We start from the raw sequence: 13,801 nt of genomic DNA, 5'->3' as shown, positions 1-13,801 counted from the left end.
ACATCCGGTAGTGTTTGCGTGGAGAATTCTACGAGTATTAATGCCATCAGGACAGCTGATTAGTTTCCATGGGTGTGTCAACTTAGGGTTGTCATCACGTCATCCCACAGTTTCACAATCACGCCGTTTTCCTGCTCACAATCCCATTATGCCGAACAGTTGCGGGCGTGATAAATAAACGTGATGAGTGATGGGACGGTGATGTGATGGGATGAATTTTTATTCTTAAAATGAAAGGTCAAAATCCGGTTACCTGAACTACAGCGCATCGACAGTGCATACATTTTTTAACAACATTTTTAACAAATTCTGTGATAGAGAAGTTTAAAATTGTCAGAGACCGCACACTCGAGGCGGTAGACATCTCTTGTGGCTTGCTCTGTCGCCCGCACGCAGGTGGCCACGCCACTCGTGCCGCTTATATACAGAGGGTTATTCAGCCAAGTGTGTTCACTTTTTAAAAAAATTATATTTAGTCACCACAAGATCATATTGCTTTTCCAAATATTTTATCGGATAGCCACAACATTCAGTCGTAATAAAAATATGATTAAGTTTAGATTTCATTATCCTTTGACACAAGAAAAAAATAAATGCCTGACAGACATGTTGCCAACAGTCGACCAGTTCAGGTATAGCAACTGCCGTGCCTTTGAATAAAAAATCCCTTAAAATTTGGGTTCACCAACTATTCCATCCAAAACGTGCCAGGGGTATTCAACAACCATTTTTCTGATGGATCAACTGGTTTTTTCCATGATTGGGAAGCTGCCCCGGTTGGGGCGGCGCTGCGTCCCGGGAGCACCATCTTGGTTCGGGATGAAGGTTTCTTCCCCGCCTGGCTCGAGCCACGGAACGTTCTTCGCGAACAGTAGACCTTTAAAGCGATCAATAAAGACCTGCACTACAGCTTTGGTTTGTGGGAGGACGAAAAGGATTGCTTCAGTTCGGTGTGTAAGAATTCGCACAACGGGCATGGTTCCCGCGGGTTTGTTCCCTTTTTCGCGTTTTTTCCAACCGTTCCTACACACTTACCCCCGAAAGTATTACATCGATTTCCCCATAAAGTAATCCGGATCAGCGTTTTTTCAAGTCGTAAACGTGTAGATTCGAGAAACAAACTTGCCTTTTGAAACCAGCCAAATAAAAGCGAAATTTCGACTGGTCAAGGATTTGAAGTCGAAGTCTTCTGGTCAACAGCCGATAAAAGATGCATTCGAAGCTGGATTCTTACCAAAATTTGCGAAAAGCAGTCAAACTATTTTGTCGTTTTAGTAAAATGTTTATGGCGACACTCCAACCAAAAGCCGATTTATAAGAATTTTTTTTCGAAAGTGAACACACTTGGCTGAATAACCCTCTGTACGCTCACAGCTCAGCCGGTATACTTTGTCTACGCTGACCAATCAGCGCACTCGCTATGACACTCGTGGGGGTGGAGCCCAGCCTACGAGCGATTCCATGCTTTGCGGCCTCAGCTGATACGCAGCTGCAGCACGCCGCTCATAATCACGATTGGACATGCTACATTTTTCCTTCAGTTTTCTGCATTGGTTTTCTGTTGGTTTTTGTGGTTGCTTTATTGATACTCAATAAAGGATTGCTCCCATTTTCCTTGTTGCTTCTGTCTCTTTCTGACAGAATCGAGAAATGCGAAAAGTTGCACAAGCATACTTTGAGTGACTTGGTTCGCCTCCCTCCGACTGTACATATTTGAATTTGTATCGATGGCAACAGGCAACTTCGCCATAGCCGTCAGCGCGAGGAATGGCAAAATTCCACCTCGGCGTACTTTACGTGCAATTGCCTTTCGCTTTTTCACCAGTCGTTTGATTTCTTCAACTTAACAAAACTTAAAACCGCCAGAAAAACAGAAAGGAAACGGCCACAAAATTGTTGTGAAAAATAAATAAATCGTTGACCAATTCAACTACGGTAACTGGGCGCTTTTAGAGTCCGTGGTCTCGTTGCTCTGTAACGCTCTCTAAGATTCAGCGCTGTACCATTGGAAGATTCACTTTTACAGAACTCCCGGATCTGTAGTCTGTATCTTACAGAACCAATTTAAAGTGCGTTTCGAGTACAGAGAGCTCTGTAGTACTAATGTACTGTACAGAATAATTACTGTATAATTGCTGTATAATTAAGCGATAATTAGATAACAAGTTTGATCTACGATTACAGAATAATGAATTTACGTACTTACAGCTAACAACTATGTACAATTACACAAACGCCTTGCGAGTCACTGCACCGTGTCTAAATAAAATATTCCAGTTGAAAATTTCGTACAACATCGGCACAAGCAGGAGACAAATCCGTGTGCCACAAGCTAAAAAAAACAAAAGCTAAAAAAACGTCCTCGTTGTCTCGCATCTGATTAAATGTTCCGAGGACATACACCGCACTTCCGCGTTGTATCTCAATGCTGATTCTCTGACGCAAAAACTCTCCGGCCGAGGGTTACCACTGCATTCGCAAATTTTTCTTGACAGATCTTTGCAAAAATTTTTTTGCTAGCGGTCCAAACGTTCTCGTAGTTTCAAAAGCCAGAGGTTGTACTACGCATCGACCCGCAAGTCCATCGTACTTCCGTAGACAGTGTTTAGTATTACAGCATTAACCCTTCAAAGATGTACGTGTCTTTACATTTATGCTCTACACATAGACTCCACTATCCAGAGTTGAGTAGTAAAGCAAGCCGTGGTCGCTTTATCGATCGAAATGGTTCCGTCCGTAACGTCCATATCACATGTACTGAACGGCCTGGATTCCTGGAAGCAATTTATGAAGTGAAAACAATTGTTTTCTTATAAATTTTATACGGGTACGGTCCGGTACGGATTTACAATTACATAGAATCATAGACTTTGTCCGTTATTTGGAAAATGTTCTTTCAGACCGCAAAAATGCCACTCTTTTATGTTGCACAGACAGACTTAATTAAAATCCCAGTTCAGCAAAAATAATCTGAGTATTCTGTATAAAGTTGTTCCTTCTCTGAAGACATAAATGGAGCCTACAAGTTCCAGCTCCAATTTTTCGCCTTCGAGTTTTCTGCAGCCAGCTCCGGATGTTCCTAATGGACGTTCTGACGTGTCGCTCAGAGGAGAGAACGATCCATCAAAGCCAGTCCAGTGGATTCCCTGCCATCGTGCAATTCTGGCGGCTAAAAGTGCCTATTTTCGCTCCATGTTTGCTTCGCAAATGAAAGAATCTCACGAAGAACAAATCAAGATCCAAGATGTTCCTCATGAAGTATTATACCAGTAAGTGCACATCGAAAAGGAAAAAATGCATCGTAGCAACTAATTAAGTGTTGCTTTGGCCAGAATTCGGTTTAAAAACGCACAGACGGCCCGGTTATGCATTTTAATTCTGTAAAAGTATAATAGTGTTTAATCGTAAGAAGACTGCTAAAAATCTCTCGCTGCAACAGCTCGAGTAAAGTTTCAATATATTATTTTAGGCCGGGTTTATGAATATTCACTGAGTGTGTTTAACTGCAGAATTGTCCGGTACATATGTTCGTCAGAAATCTCTTTGGATGCCGATAATGTGTTGTCATTGCTAGAATTTGCACTGTTCCTTGATGTATCGGAGATCGTTAGCGCATGTAAGGAATTTTTAAAGCGAAACATGAACACCGGAAACTGGTTGACCGTACAGCGCACTGCAGAATTCCTGTCCTGCCGCGATCTAGTAAAACTCTGCGAAGAATTTGTCGTGAAACATTTTTCAGCTGTTTCACGCTGTGATGATTTCTTACAGATTAGCGAATCGCAGGTTAGTAAACGAGCATTAAAGAGGACTAACTGTCTATGAAAGCAAAATATTTTACAGCTAATCGAACTTATTGCTTCCGACGATTTGTATGCAAAGAGCGAGGACGAGGTGGCGGATGCTGTGCTACGTTGGTCAAACAAATATCCAGCTCAGCGGATTCTCAACGTCGGCGAAATTCTACCGTTGATTCGAGCCCCGTTTCTAAGTCCTGAGCGATCCAAATCAGTTCGTACTTTGTATATGGATCCTGAAAATACACCAGTGGAACAGTTCCAAAAGGTCACGGACGGAATAATTCGGCTAACGCCATATGAGCACCGGAAATCGTACAGTACAACATGCATACAGGAAGCTCACAATTACAGCATTTAATGTTTGTTCCTTGTAGAGCCGATTCTCGTTGCAGTGGGCGGTGATTACAGACTAAAGTGCGTTCATCGCTTTGATCCGGTTGCAAAGGAATGGATTCCTGTGCGACTGCTGCCTCCATCGCAGAAAAAACAACCCGGCAATTTACCAGTTATCGTCACGCCGAGCGGTAGTGTGCTCATCTACGAATTGATATACGACGATGTCATCGCTCGTAGCAGCGTGTGGCGGTATGATTCCGATTCGGACCAATGGGAGCGCTTGACCCCGCTCCCCGTCGGACGGTGCGAGGGTCCGCTAGTGACCAATGAAAAAATGTATGTCCTTGTCAGCGGCGACCAGTCGCAGTGCTTCATGTGCTATAATGAGCTTTCTAAGGAATGGGAAGCACAGGCCACTCTTCCTGGGAAGGTGTTACTGTCGTCTGCGATGACGGTAGGCGATAACGGATGTATTTACAAGTTTGGCGGCCACGACTTTTCTTATAAAGTTGATAAAAAAGGCCGTCTTTCGGATGCCGCATACTGCTTCAATCCACGCGAAAAAACGATCAAAACGTTGCCGAAAATGCCGTCAAAACGATACCAAAGCTGCGTCGCTGTTAGTCCCGATGGACTGATATACGTCATTGGTATGGTATACATACAGATATTTGTACTACCGGCTTTTATGTAATATTGTGTGTTTGTTTTTGGTATGCTTAGGTGGAATAGGCTCGAAGCATAAACGCAAGTTTAAAGAATTTTTTGTCGACTGTTTTGAGGCATACAATCCAAGAACCAATCAATGGCAGACAAAATGTGAGTTGTACACTTTCAGGTTGCATCTTGACAGTACACCTTACGGTTAATTATTCAGATGCAAAGCAATGGGCTATATCATCCGACTTTCTTCGATTAATTACCTTTGATGGGAAACTCCATTTATTCAACAATACAGCGATGTACTATGATGCAACTCAGGACAGCTGGATTCATTTCGCAGGCCTTACACCACTACTCGGTAAATGTTGCGGTTATGGGTTGGTTCCACAATATGTCGTCCGCAAATGGACACAACAGCCGAGTTCTTGTGTTCACTTGAAGTGTGCTAGCGGTTGCTCAGAAGACCATTGGTAGTTTTTTAAAAGCTGTTTGTATAAAGCTTGCCGGGCAGAAGTAAATTTGAGGAAGGGAATGATTTTGGTTGTTTTTGGAATTTGTAACCGTAGTAGGTAATCATTGTTGTTGAACACGAAGGAAACCAATTAAACATTATACCGTTTGTATAAACATCTGCCCACTATGGCGACTATGTTTTCAGTACAGCCAAGTTTTGTTTGGTTTGTGTTTTGGGAAACTTTCTTTCGGATTTTTGTAGCAACTTTATCCGATACAAAATATTTTGCATGGAAACCTAAAATCGTTTGCGATTTGGTACTTGTCATGATGTCGTGAACCTTTTGTTTATCTGCTTTTTTTCCAGTGCTTTTATTGGCAATAACATTGCCTCCCAAATAACAATAAATGCAAGCGCTGGTACGCTACGTCATAATTAAAGTTTGAAACATTAAAAAGACAGCCAACGGCTCTGTCCACTCTCGAATTAAAAGGTAAGGTACTCACAAATGCCAAAGTACAGGAAGTACAAATCAACAAAACGTATTAAACAGCAAATGACATTTAAAGTTTCAACAAAATCACTTCGGACAAGCCGTCAGTGTCCGGCAAGGTGCCCATAACGCACAGCACGTTCCCTTTTTGAATCTGGATAGACAGTCGCTGGCGGAAAAACTCTTAGAACGTGGTTGCCCGGTAGATTGAGCGATTCTATAACCTATACGGCCACTAAGCATTTCAGGCCTTCCCCCAATGGCCTGTATATTTCGAACGCAGCGGGAACAAGTTGTATCGCGGAGCTAACCAAGCATGCTTCGATCGCTTAGCATTTTCCGCGGTTTTAGCCAAGTATTTAGCTTTAGAATGCCATAAAGTATTACAAAAAGGCGATTCGGAGTGCGCGGAAGCGAAGGTTGTAGTGCATGTATATCATTTTCGACACCATGGACCGGGCCACTTTCCTTAAAGCCGGACCGAAAACCCCAAGCGTTTCCATTTTTTCAGTAATAAACGTTTTCACTCTTTTCCAGTGATTGATTTCGAAATGCATACGTCATCCAAACAACGACTAAATATGTATTAGTACTATAAATTCCATATTGGAAAATCAATACTAATTTTATTGCTTTGTTTAACCAAAACATTTTTTCGATTGCGCTTGTTGCTCGCTACAGTGTTAAGCAGCTGCAGGTAAAACTTATTGTTATTGATGGTTGTTACTGTGACTGTATCTGTAGACTGTAGTGAATTTTTTTCCTTTCTGTTAGTTGGAGTTCCGGTACATACACGTATTTCGGGTTGATGGCATTTAATTTGTTATGTGAATCTTGGGGGGATTAAACATACCACCATTACAGTACTTCTGGGCGAAGTTTTAGCTGCTTTTAGCAGCTACCCATAGGTATTTGCAAAAATTGATGGCAAACAATTAAGATTTAAGTCGCACAGGAATTAAGAAAAAACAGAAGGGTGAAATGATCTGCTAAAATAAGAGCAGCGCGTTAATGTCAGCACGTAGCTGGTTTCATGCTAGCATGGTTAAGCGTAGTTGACCAAACCCCGCAGCCTCGCAGAACTGCAGATTACCATGCCTATGTACGCATGTAAGCGGATTAAGATTAGCTACGGCCCAATAAGCTGTGCGATTCCATTCATTGTTTATTGAGAATTTAATGTACGCGCGAGGATAGATCCGTGGAATTAAGCGCTTTAATCGAGGCACTGTCGGGCGAAAAAATTATCGATTCGCTATAATTATCTTGTGTCCCACCTGGATTCTTTACAAGAATTACGCGTAAGCCGGTCTGGATGGCATACAATTCTTGTTTTCGCACTTTTTACGTTGGTAATCTGGTGAATGTCGTGCACGTACTAATGCAGTAATTCAGCGTGCGACGTTGCCGGATTATAGACCCAAATGTCAGTATTTAATTCATGGATAATGTTGTTTTCACTTCAGTCTTCAGTTATTGATTCGACAGCAAAGTAAACCCAAGACGGCTTGTAACACCTCGTTAAATTTATCTATAAGACATCATTCTGTCAGTCGTAAAGCTGCGCCTGCTTTTGCATCTACTCAAAGATGTTGGTGCTGGAGAAATTGACGTTCAGGGCAATCTTTCTTCTTTTACACTTTTGGCTTACTGCAGGCTTGAAACCGTTAGGCGAGAAGTCCATCCCCGAATTTCATCCGAACCATGGTAATGAGCTCCGCCCGGAAGCCAGTACTTTACGCCAGGTGCTTGCCGACGTTCTGGCCGGATATATGCTGGTCACCATAACCGTCAATATTCTCACCACATTTATCAAAGTGGCCTTAATCCTGATGGACTCCGCCAAACGTTATCATGAAACGATTACTTTATACTCTCGTTGGGAGGAGAAGCATTATCAGCATCAGGAGCTGTTACTGGCGCTAGGGCGGATTGAGTGGCGGTTGAACAGCAAGCGCAAACGCCGACGCAGCAGTAAGTCATCGTATTATAAACGTCAGTTAATCCGCTTTTCTGCTGACAGTAAGTTTATGATTAAGCATTATCAAAGGTCATACAGAAATACTGGACAAGCCGGTAATACCGACAGAAATAAGGCCAAGTTAAATACGGCAGTTGGCTCAGTACCGTGCTCGTACTATTGCACCTTGCATGCCCTTTCTCATTCCTTTGTTCCTTCCACTTCCATGTAAAATAACAGTACATGTGGATGGACAAAAAAATATTGCGTTGATGGAACAGCGGCATTCGAAAAATGTGATAATAATTTGATATTAAAATGTGATAGTAATGATATATTAAAATGTGATAGCAATAAATGGGATGCTTATCGAAGAATTAAAGAGCACCTTGAACCTTGCCGAAGCCACCGTGAACCAGTTGAAGGATGCCGGCTTCACCGGCACCGATGACCTTTCAGCTTTAGCTAAGTCACGAAACTGATATTATCGGGAAACCTGGAGGGTTTCCCGATAATCTCAGTTTCGTGACCCTAATCCGTGACCGCACCGTAATTGAAAGTTACCTCATCGACCATGCCACCGAAATACCGGATAGTGCGCCAGTAACCTCGGCATCAACTGTAGATGAAGGTGGAGGCTGCTCCACCTTCATCTACAGTTGAGGCCGATGTTACTGGCGCAGGCAACCCAGTCAACCATCAGCCAGCTCATCACAATCCAGAAGCAGTCGGCATCGTCATCATCGGAAAGCAGGTGAGGGTAGTTGTGATAGCAGTGACAGCGGATTCGATACAAAATCGTTTATCCGATGTCGTCATAAATCTGAGATACTATCCTCGAGATCCTCGAGATTTGCCCAAGAGCGGTCGAATATTATCATTCCCGCATAAAATTGCTTATAAGGCTCCTGTCAGTAAAAATCGTAATCTAACGTTTCTTTCGTTCGAAGCTGAGCTGATTCTGAACAGTCTAACGATTGCTCATACTGTGGCGGAAGAAACTGAAGGTGATTATGCAGTGACCATACAAGAGTACACACTTGCAGAGTTGCAGTATGTTGAATTTTTGGTGTCAGTGCGTATCGGATTAAAAAAAGAAGCGGTACTCGTAGCGCAGTTGATGATGACTTCAGAAGAGCAGCGAAACGTCTGGGATTTTCGTTGCCCAACGGAAGTAAACGCTCGGTAATTGGGGCAAAATATATAATGCAATTAATGTGTTGTAATTATCCATGGCAGATTCGTGCACTTTAATGAAAGCACGTGCTGTGTTCTGTAATCTGATTCCTCCATGTATTTTTCTTTCCTTAATGGATTGTTCAAGTTTGATCGTACTTCGCTTCTTCGAAGTTAAATCACGCAACATGAAAGCAGAAGGAAACTTTGTGTGAACGGAGTTGGGTATGAATTAGATATTAATGCACAGGAATTATAAGCATTAAACATTAGTTTTGTCTGTGAAGCGCTGTGTGCGGCATTTATGTCTTCAGGATATTACCAAAAGTGATAGTAATACGCCTCCTTTAATATTTTAATGGATACGAATCATACGATACTGTTGGAGCCCAGCATATTAAAGAAAAAGTTAATTTCAGAGTTCAGTCTCAGTCCTGGAAAATGTAAAAGTGTTCACCGGAAGGGGCGAAGCCAGATGGCAACGGTAAGGCATCTCATCGCAAAGTGACGCAGGCAAACAAAGTACTAAAGCTATGCAAACATATAATATATAAGCGCTTAGATGTTTGATTTGCGGCACTTTTGCTTTAATAGCTTGTTGGTATATATGACCTTTTGCGTTTGAATAATTATAAGTTAGCACTGCGCTTTCACATTGCTGCTTTATTCTAGATTCCTGCTTAAAATCTCATTGTCAGCCAAACCTAGCGGGATCTCACAAAACAAGACCCCGTCTTCTTATCGTGTCTGAACGACCTGCCCAGATCCCACTACGGCCTTACAGAGGCTTATATGACCAACCCAGCTGCTTCGATAGCTGTCTCCGTGCTGGCCGTGCTGATGACGACGTCAATCTGTACAGTAGTTTCGTACTGTTAACCGCTCATACAGCTTAGGACAAAATGGTCGCATACCCAACATATCCACATTCAGTACGAATGCAGTGCAGTGCACTGTACGACTGAGTTCAAAAATTATCCGGTTCGTACAAGTGCACTGCACCGCATGCGTACAGAATGCTGGGTATGGGGCTATGCGACCATTTTGTCCTACATTGTATCTGATTTAGTGGAAAATCACGTACCGGTACCGCCATCAGGTGCTCCCGATAGCGTAGTCATAATAAACTCTAACCGACAGCCACCATCACGATTTTAGCATTCTCGCCTCTTTTATGGCTTCATTTCTTATAATATAATTAATATATATAATTAATTTTCTTTGATATCCGCTTTCCATTTCCTTCCGAGTGTGCACTGCAACTTGAAAGCGACTTTGCAAGAGTTTCATTACTGTGTGTTGGGTGAAATCTATTAAACGTTAATTACCTACAGTAATTAATACACCACAGTGACAGTAAGATGTCAGCATCGGGTCGGTACTCTGATCCAAAATTCCTAGCATGCCTACGGTGTCGGTGTGTAGGGTAGTGCACTGGGTAGTACCGCTGGATGATCACGTGTTTGGAAACCTGGGTCGACCGTCTTCAGATATCCTCTGATAATAGAATTAAAGTTCTAAAGGAAAATCCAAATATTATTCGAATTCGAAACAATTATACGAACTTTGAAAACCGAATTTGTAAAGCACTAGTAGTCTGGATCGCGGGTTTCTCAACAAACTATGCGCACGTATCCCAAAAATATTAAAAGCGCTGATGTAATATTTTTTGTTTGAAGTTTATCATTAATTTTCGACTTTTATCAGCGGTAGGTTACGTGCTTATTACAACGACGCTGCTAGAGCAACTGAACTCGGTTTACTGCTGGACAGTGTGCACGTCCATCCACAATACGGCGCAGCCGGTAATCGCGTCAACAACGACTACTGTCTGCTGAAAACAAAACGAGTACGCCACCGAATTTTTTACACACTGTACACATCTTGTACGTACAGATATCTTCTCGTATGTTAACAGTTTGGCGATTTTTTAGGTAATGAACTTCAGCGAGCATGTTCAACCAGTGTGTTTACCGGCCAACGCATCCAGCGATCCACCAGCTGGAGCGACATGCTACACAACTGGCTGGGGCAGGTAAGAACAGTCCGTACAGTACCTCGTCTGCTATCAGTACTTACATATTAATTTAAATTGTCTTTACTCAGTATTTTTATTTCTAATATCTTTATGTATAGCTTTCACCTGCGGTATCTTTAAACTCGTGTTAAATTACAGTACCGCCAAGAATCTCTCCGCTCCGGTGTATCCGTTCGCTCTCCGCCAAGTAGACGTCCAAATCTACTCGCAAACTATCTGCAAACGAATCTACGCTGTGATTACGGACCGCATGATCTGCACGCTGACATCCGGAAAAAGCAGGTACTGCTTTACCGGCTGACCTTTCACAAACCGTGTAATGGGTGCACGGCATACGTTGCAGTCTGCAGCATATGGTTTCCAAGCTTGTTTCCACATATTGCACGTTTTATACGGGACTACGGCTTGCGCGTCGCGCAAAGCTTACACAGAGAAACTGACCTTTCCCAGTCTTGTTGAACATTGCATTTGTTATGTTGTTAAGCGCGCACGTTGTACTTTACAGTTGTTCCGGTGACAGCGGCGGTCCCCTGGTGTGCCGTGACGATGCGACCGGACAGTGGACACTGCACGGCATCACATCGTTTGTGTCGTCTCTGTAAGTCCGCATAACTGGGAAACCTTCAGCGTCTTCATATTTCTCGTAGCAACCACATGAATAATTCGGTGCTTGTGTACATTTTATAGTGGATGCGGGCATCCATGGGTACCCACAGTGTACGCCCGTCCCTCGGCCGTGCTGGATTGGATAGCCAGCACGATGGAAACATAGGGCAGACTTTTACACTGTTTTGCGAATCTTCTGATCAAATCTTTGACTTGTTCTTTTGTGTCCGTTCTCTCGTTTCACGAATAATATTGCATGGAGAATTCCCATAATAAGGCAAATTTATGTTCTCATTACATGAATAATACTGCATGGAGGATTCAGAATTGCCATAATAAGGCAGCTTTCAGTTCGCATGTGACTTTGTTGTGGCCATGGTATCACAAGCAAAACACATAATAAAGAACTCGAATGTGCGCAGTTATTTTGTCAACATCCGTCTGCTCACTTTTATTAGCACCATTAGTAGACACTATCCACGTCATATTGCTCCAGTAAACAAGAAAAACGAGCACGTCAGAAGCGTATCAGGGAAAACGGAACAAGCCGCTACCGGTTAGCGTGTCGAATGTGCATACTGTTCATGGTAGCGTTAACAAGATCAACCCGCCCCGTTTTTCGCCAAATGATGAGCGGAAACAGGAAAGGCCTGGCATGGGTGATCGGGAAATGACACTTGTATACTGCAGTCTGTACTATCTTTTCTGGTTTTCGGTTGGTCAAATTTATATACGTAACTAGTAGACCCCGCGCAAATTGCGCGGAATAAATAAGAGATGAATAATTCAATGCAGAGAAATAACTGTTTTCAAATTCTTGATGTCTCTGGACTGCCAGGACAACCCTAGACAGGGCTCATGAGGACCGGCTTTCGACTTAGCTCTACAGAACGAATCCTTCGCACCACAACAGTAAACAACTAATTAACTACTCGTATCATTCAAAATTTCAGATTATTTGCCCAGTTGCAAAACAGTAGCTGTGTAATTTACTGTTAAACACAAATTATCTGCCTGCCCATTTTTACCATCGCGATTCGCTCTCTCAGCCGCGCTGTTTCGAAATTCACTGTACAGGTAAGGTACCATTAGGCATTAGCCTTGCAGTGGCTGTCTGGAAATACTACTGACGGAATCAAACACTCCCGCTTGACAATCAAATTACCAGAAAATTTTCCGACTTTCAATTGGTTTTCTGTTGTTTTGCATTCACAACGCAATTAACAGTAAATTACTTTTTAGAAAACATAAGTAGCCATTTTAAAATATTGTAATATTTCTTAATTTTCTTTCGTCGCTCGTTTAGCAGAAGATGTAAAGTATGTAGGTTGCCTCGCTTGCTGCTCCGCGAGCTCCGCTAGCGCCGCAGCTCGGCGTCGCCTGCGGCTCCGCCTTCTATGAAAAACGAAGGAAATTATTGAAGGTTTCGCAAAATCTCTCGTTCTCAATCATGAAGCATTCCCTTTGGATGACGCGCCTAACGACCGCTAAGCAACTACCTATTATGCAGTCACTCAAATAAAACTTGTTAGCTATACTTCTAATGTCTTCTATAGCTTTGCTGCAGTTAATTTAACGAAGCTCGTGTAGGATATGCAGCTGCCAGGTTGCTGTCCCTAGACCATAAACATACAATATCATCCTCCCTAAACATGCAGTACCATCGTTTTCGGGCATCTTGTTCCACAGAAAACAAATTAACAGTACTCGCAACTTGCGAGTCGCAAGTCATTGCAAATTTTTGCGGCTTCAACGGTATATCAGTACCAATGGCAACCGCCCGTGGAGACGTTGCAACTTTAAACTGGTCAAACCACTGCGAACGGCAGCTCATTGAGAAACAGTTTTGAGCAGTTCCGTACAGTACTCGCAGACTTTGTTAGGTCTTCTTTCCTACCTACATCTCACTGTTTCTGACGCCATTTGCTTATGAAAAATTCATGATTTCATTCAAGAATCAATACTACGGAATAATACGTGGTCCTGATTCAAGAACTTTCCTCCCATCCCAGCAAAGTTGACCAAAACGCGTTTTAGCTGTCGAGACAGTGGTGGGGTGGTAAGTTTTGCAGTGGTGGATTTTCAACTTTTCCTATTGGCTTTCTATGTTAAAGTTTTTGAACTTTTCCTTCAAACCTTTGTTTTTCTCTAAAAACTGACTTGTGATGGCAAATCTACACACCATGGGCTATCGAATGATACGTAGAGATGGAATTTTGATTCAATGGATCGGGCTGACGAACTCGACAGAGTGGGAATTTCGTTAAGGCTTACG

At 42.6% G+C, this 13,801-nt stretch overlaps 2 protein-coding genes across 5 annotated transcripts; both read left to right on the top strand.

Moving 5' to 3' along the window:
- The first annotated feature begins 2,702 nt into the window (after window positions 1–2,702).
- On the top strand, window positions 2,703–5,300 carry LOC129583093 (kelch-like protein 20). The gene is made up of 6 exons (XM_055474807.1): window positions 2,703–3,269; window positions 3,510–3,786; window positions 3,844–4,112; window positions 4,193–4,786; window positions 4,860–4,955; window positions 5,014–5,300. Exons 3-6 carry the CDS (start codon window positions 4,097–4,099, stop codon window positions 5,271–5,273), a joined length of 966 nt encoding a protein of 321 aa, XP_055330782.1. The 5' UTR covers window positions 2,703–3,269; window positions 3,510–3,786; window positions 3,844–4,096; the 3' UTR covers window positions 5,274–5,300.
- Window positions 5,301–7,221: 1,921 nt separating this feature from the next.
- LOC129583092 (chymotrypsinogen B-like) lies at window positions 7,222–11,908 on the top strand. 4 transcript variants are annotated; one of them, XR_008689721.1, is made up of 10 exons: window positions 7,222–7,337; window positions 7,403–7,720; window positions 8,058–8,460; window positions 9,302–9,366; window positions 9,555–9,738; window positions 10,590–10,731; window positions 10,817–10,917; window positions 11,059–11,202; window positions 11,426–11,518; window positions 11,608–11,908. XR_008689721.1 is itself a non-coding variant. In XM_055474805.1 (9 exons), exons 6-9 carry the CDS (start codon window positions 10,820–10,822, stop codon window positions 11,690–11,692), a joined length of 420 nt encoding a protein of 139 aa, XP_055330780.1. In that variant the 5' UTR covers window positions 8,250–8,309; window positions 8,390–8,460; window positions 9,302–9,366; window positions 9,555–9,738; window positions 10,590–10,731; window positions 10,817–10,819; the 3' UTR covers window positions 11,693–11,908. The 4 variants fall into 4 exon arrangements, 2 of the variants coding, with proteins under 2 accessions (XP_055330780.1, XP_055330781.1); XR_008689720.1 differs by having other exon boundaries at window positions 7,257–7,720; XM_055474805.1 differs by lacking the exons at window positions 7,222–7,337; window positions 7,403–7,720 and having other exon boundaries at window positions 8,250–8,309; window positions 8,390–8,460.
- The last annotated feature ends 1,893 nt before the right edge of the window (window positions 11,909–13,801 follow it).

Source organism: Paramacrobiotus metropolitanus, unplaced genomic scaffold (assembly GCF_019649055.1).
Source record: "Paramacrobiotus metropolitanus isolate TYO unplaced genomic scaffold, Prichtersi_v1.0 Parri_scaffold0000009, whole genome shotgun sequence".
Taxonomy (NCBI): domain Eukaryota; kingdom Metazoa; phylum Tardigrada; class Eutardigrada; order Parachela; family Macrobiotidae; genus Paramacrobiotus; species Paramacrobiotus metropolitanus.
This window is presented reverse-complemented; position numbering and strand designations above follow the sequence as displayed.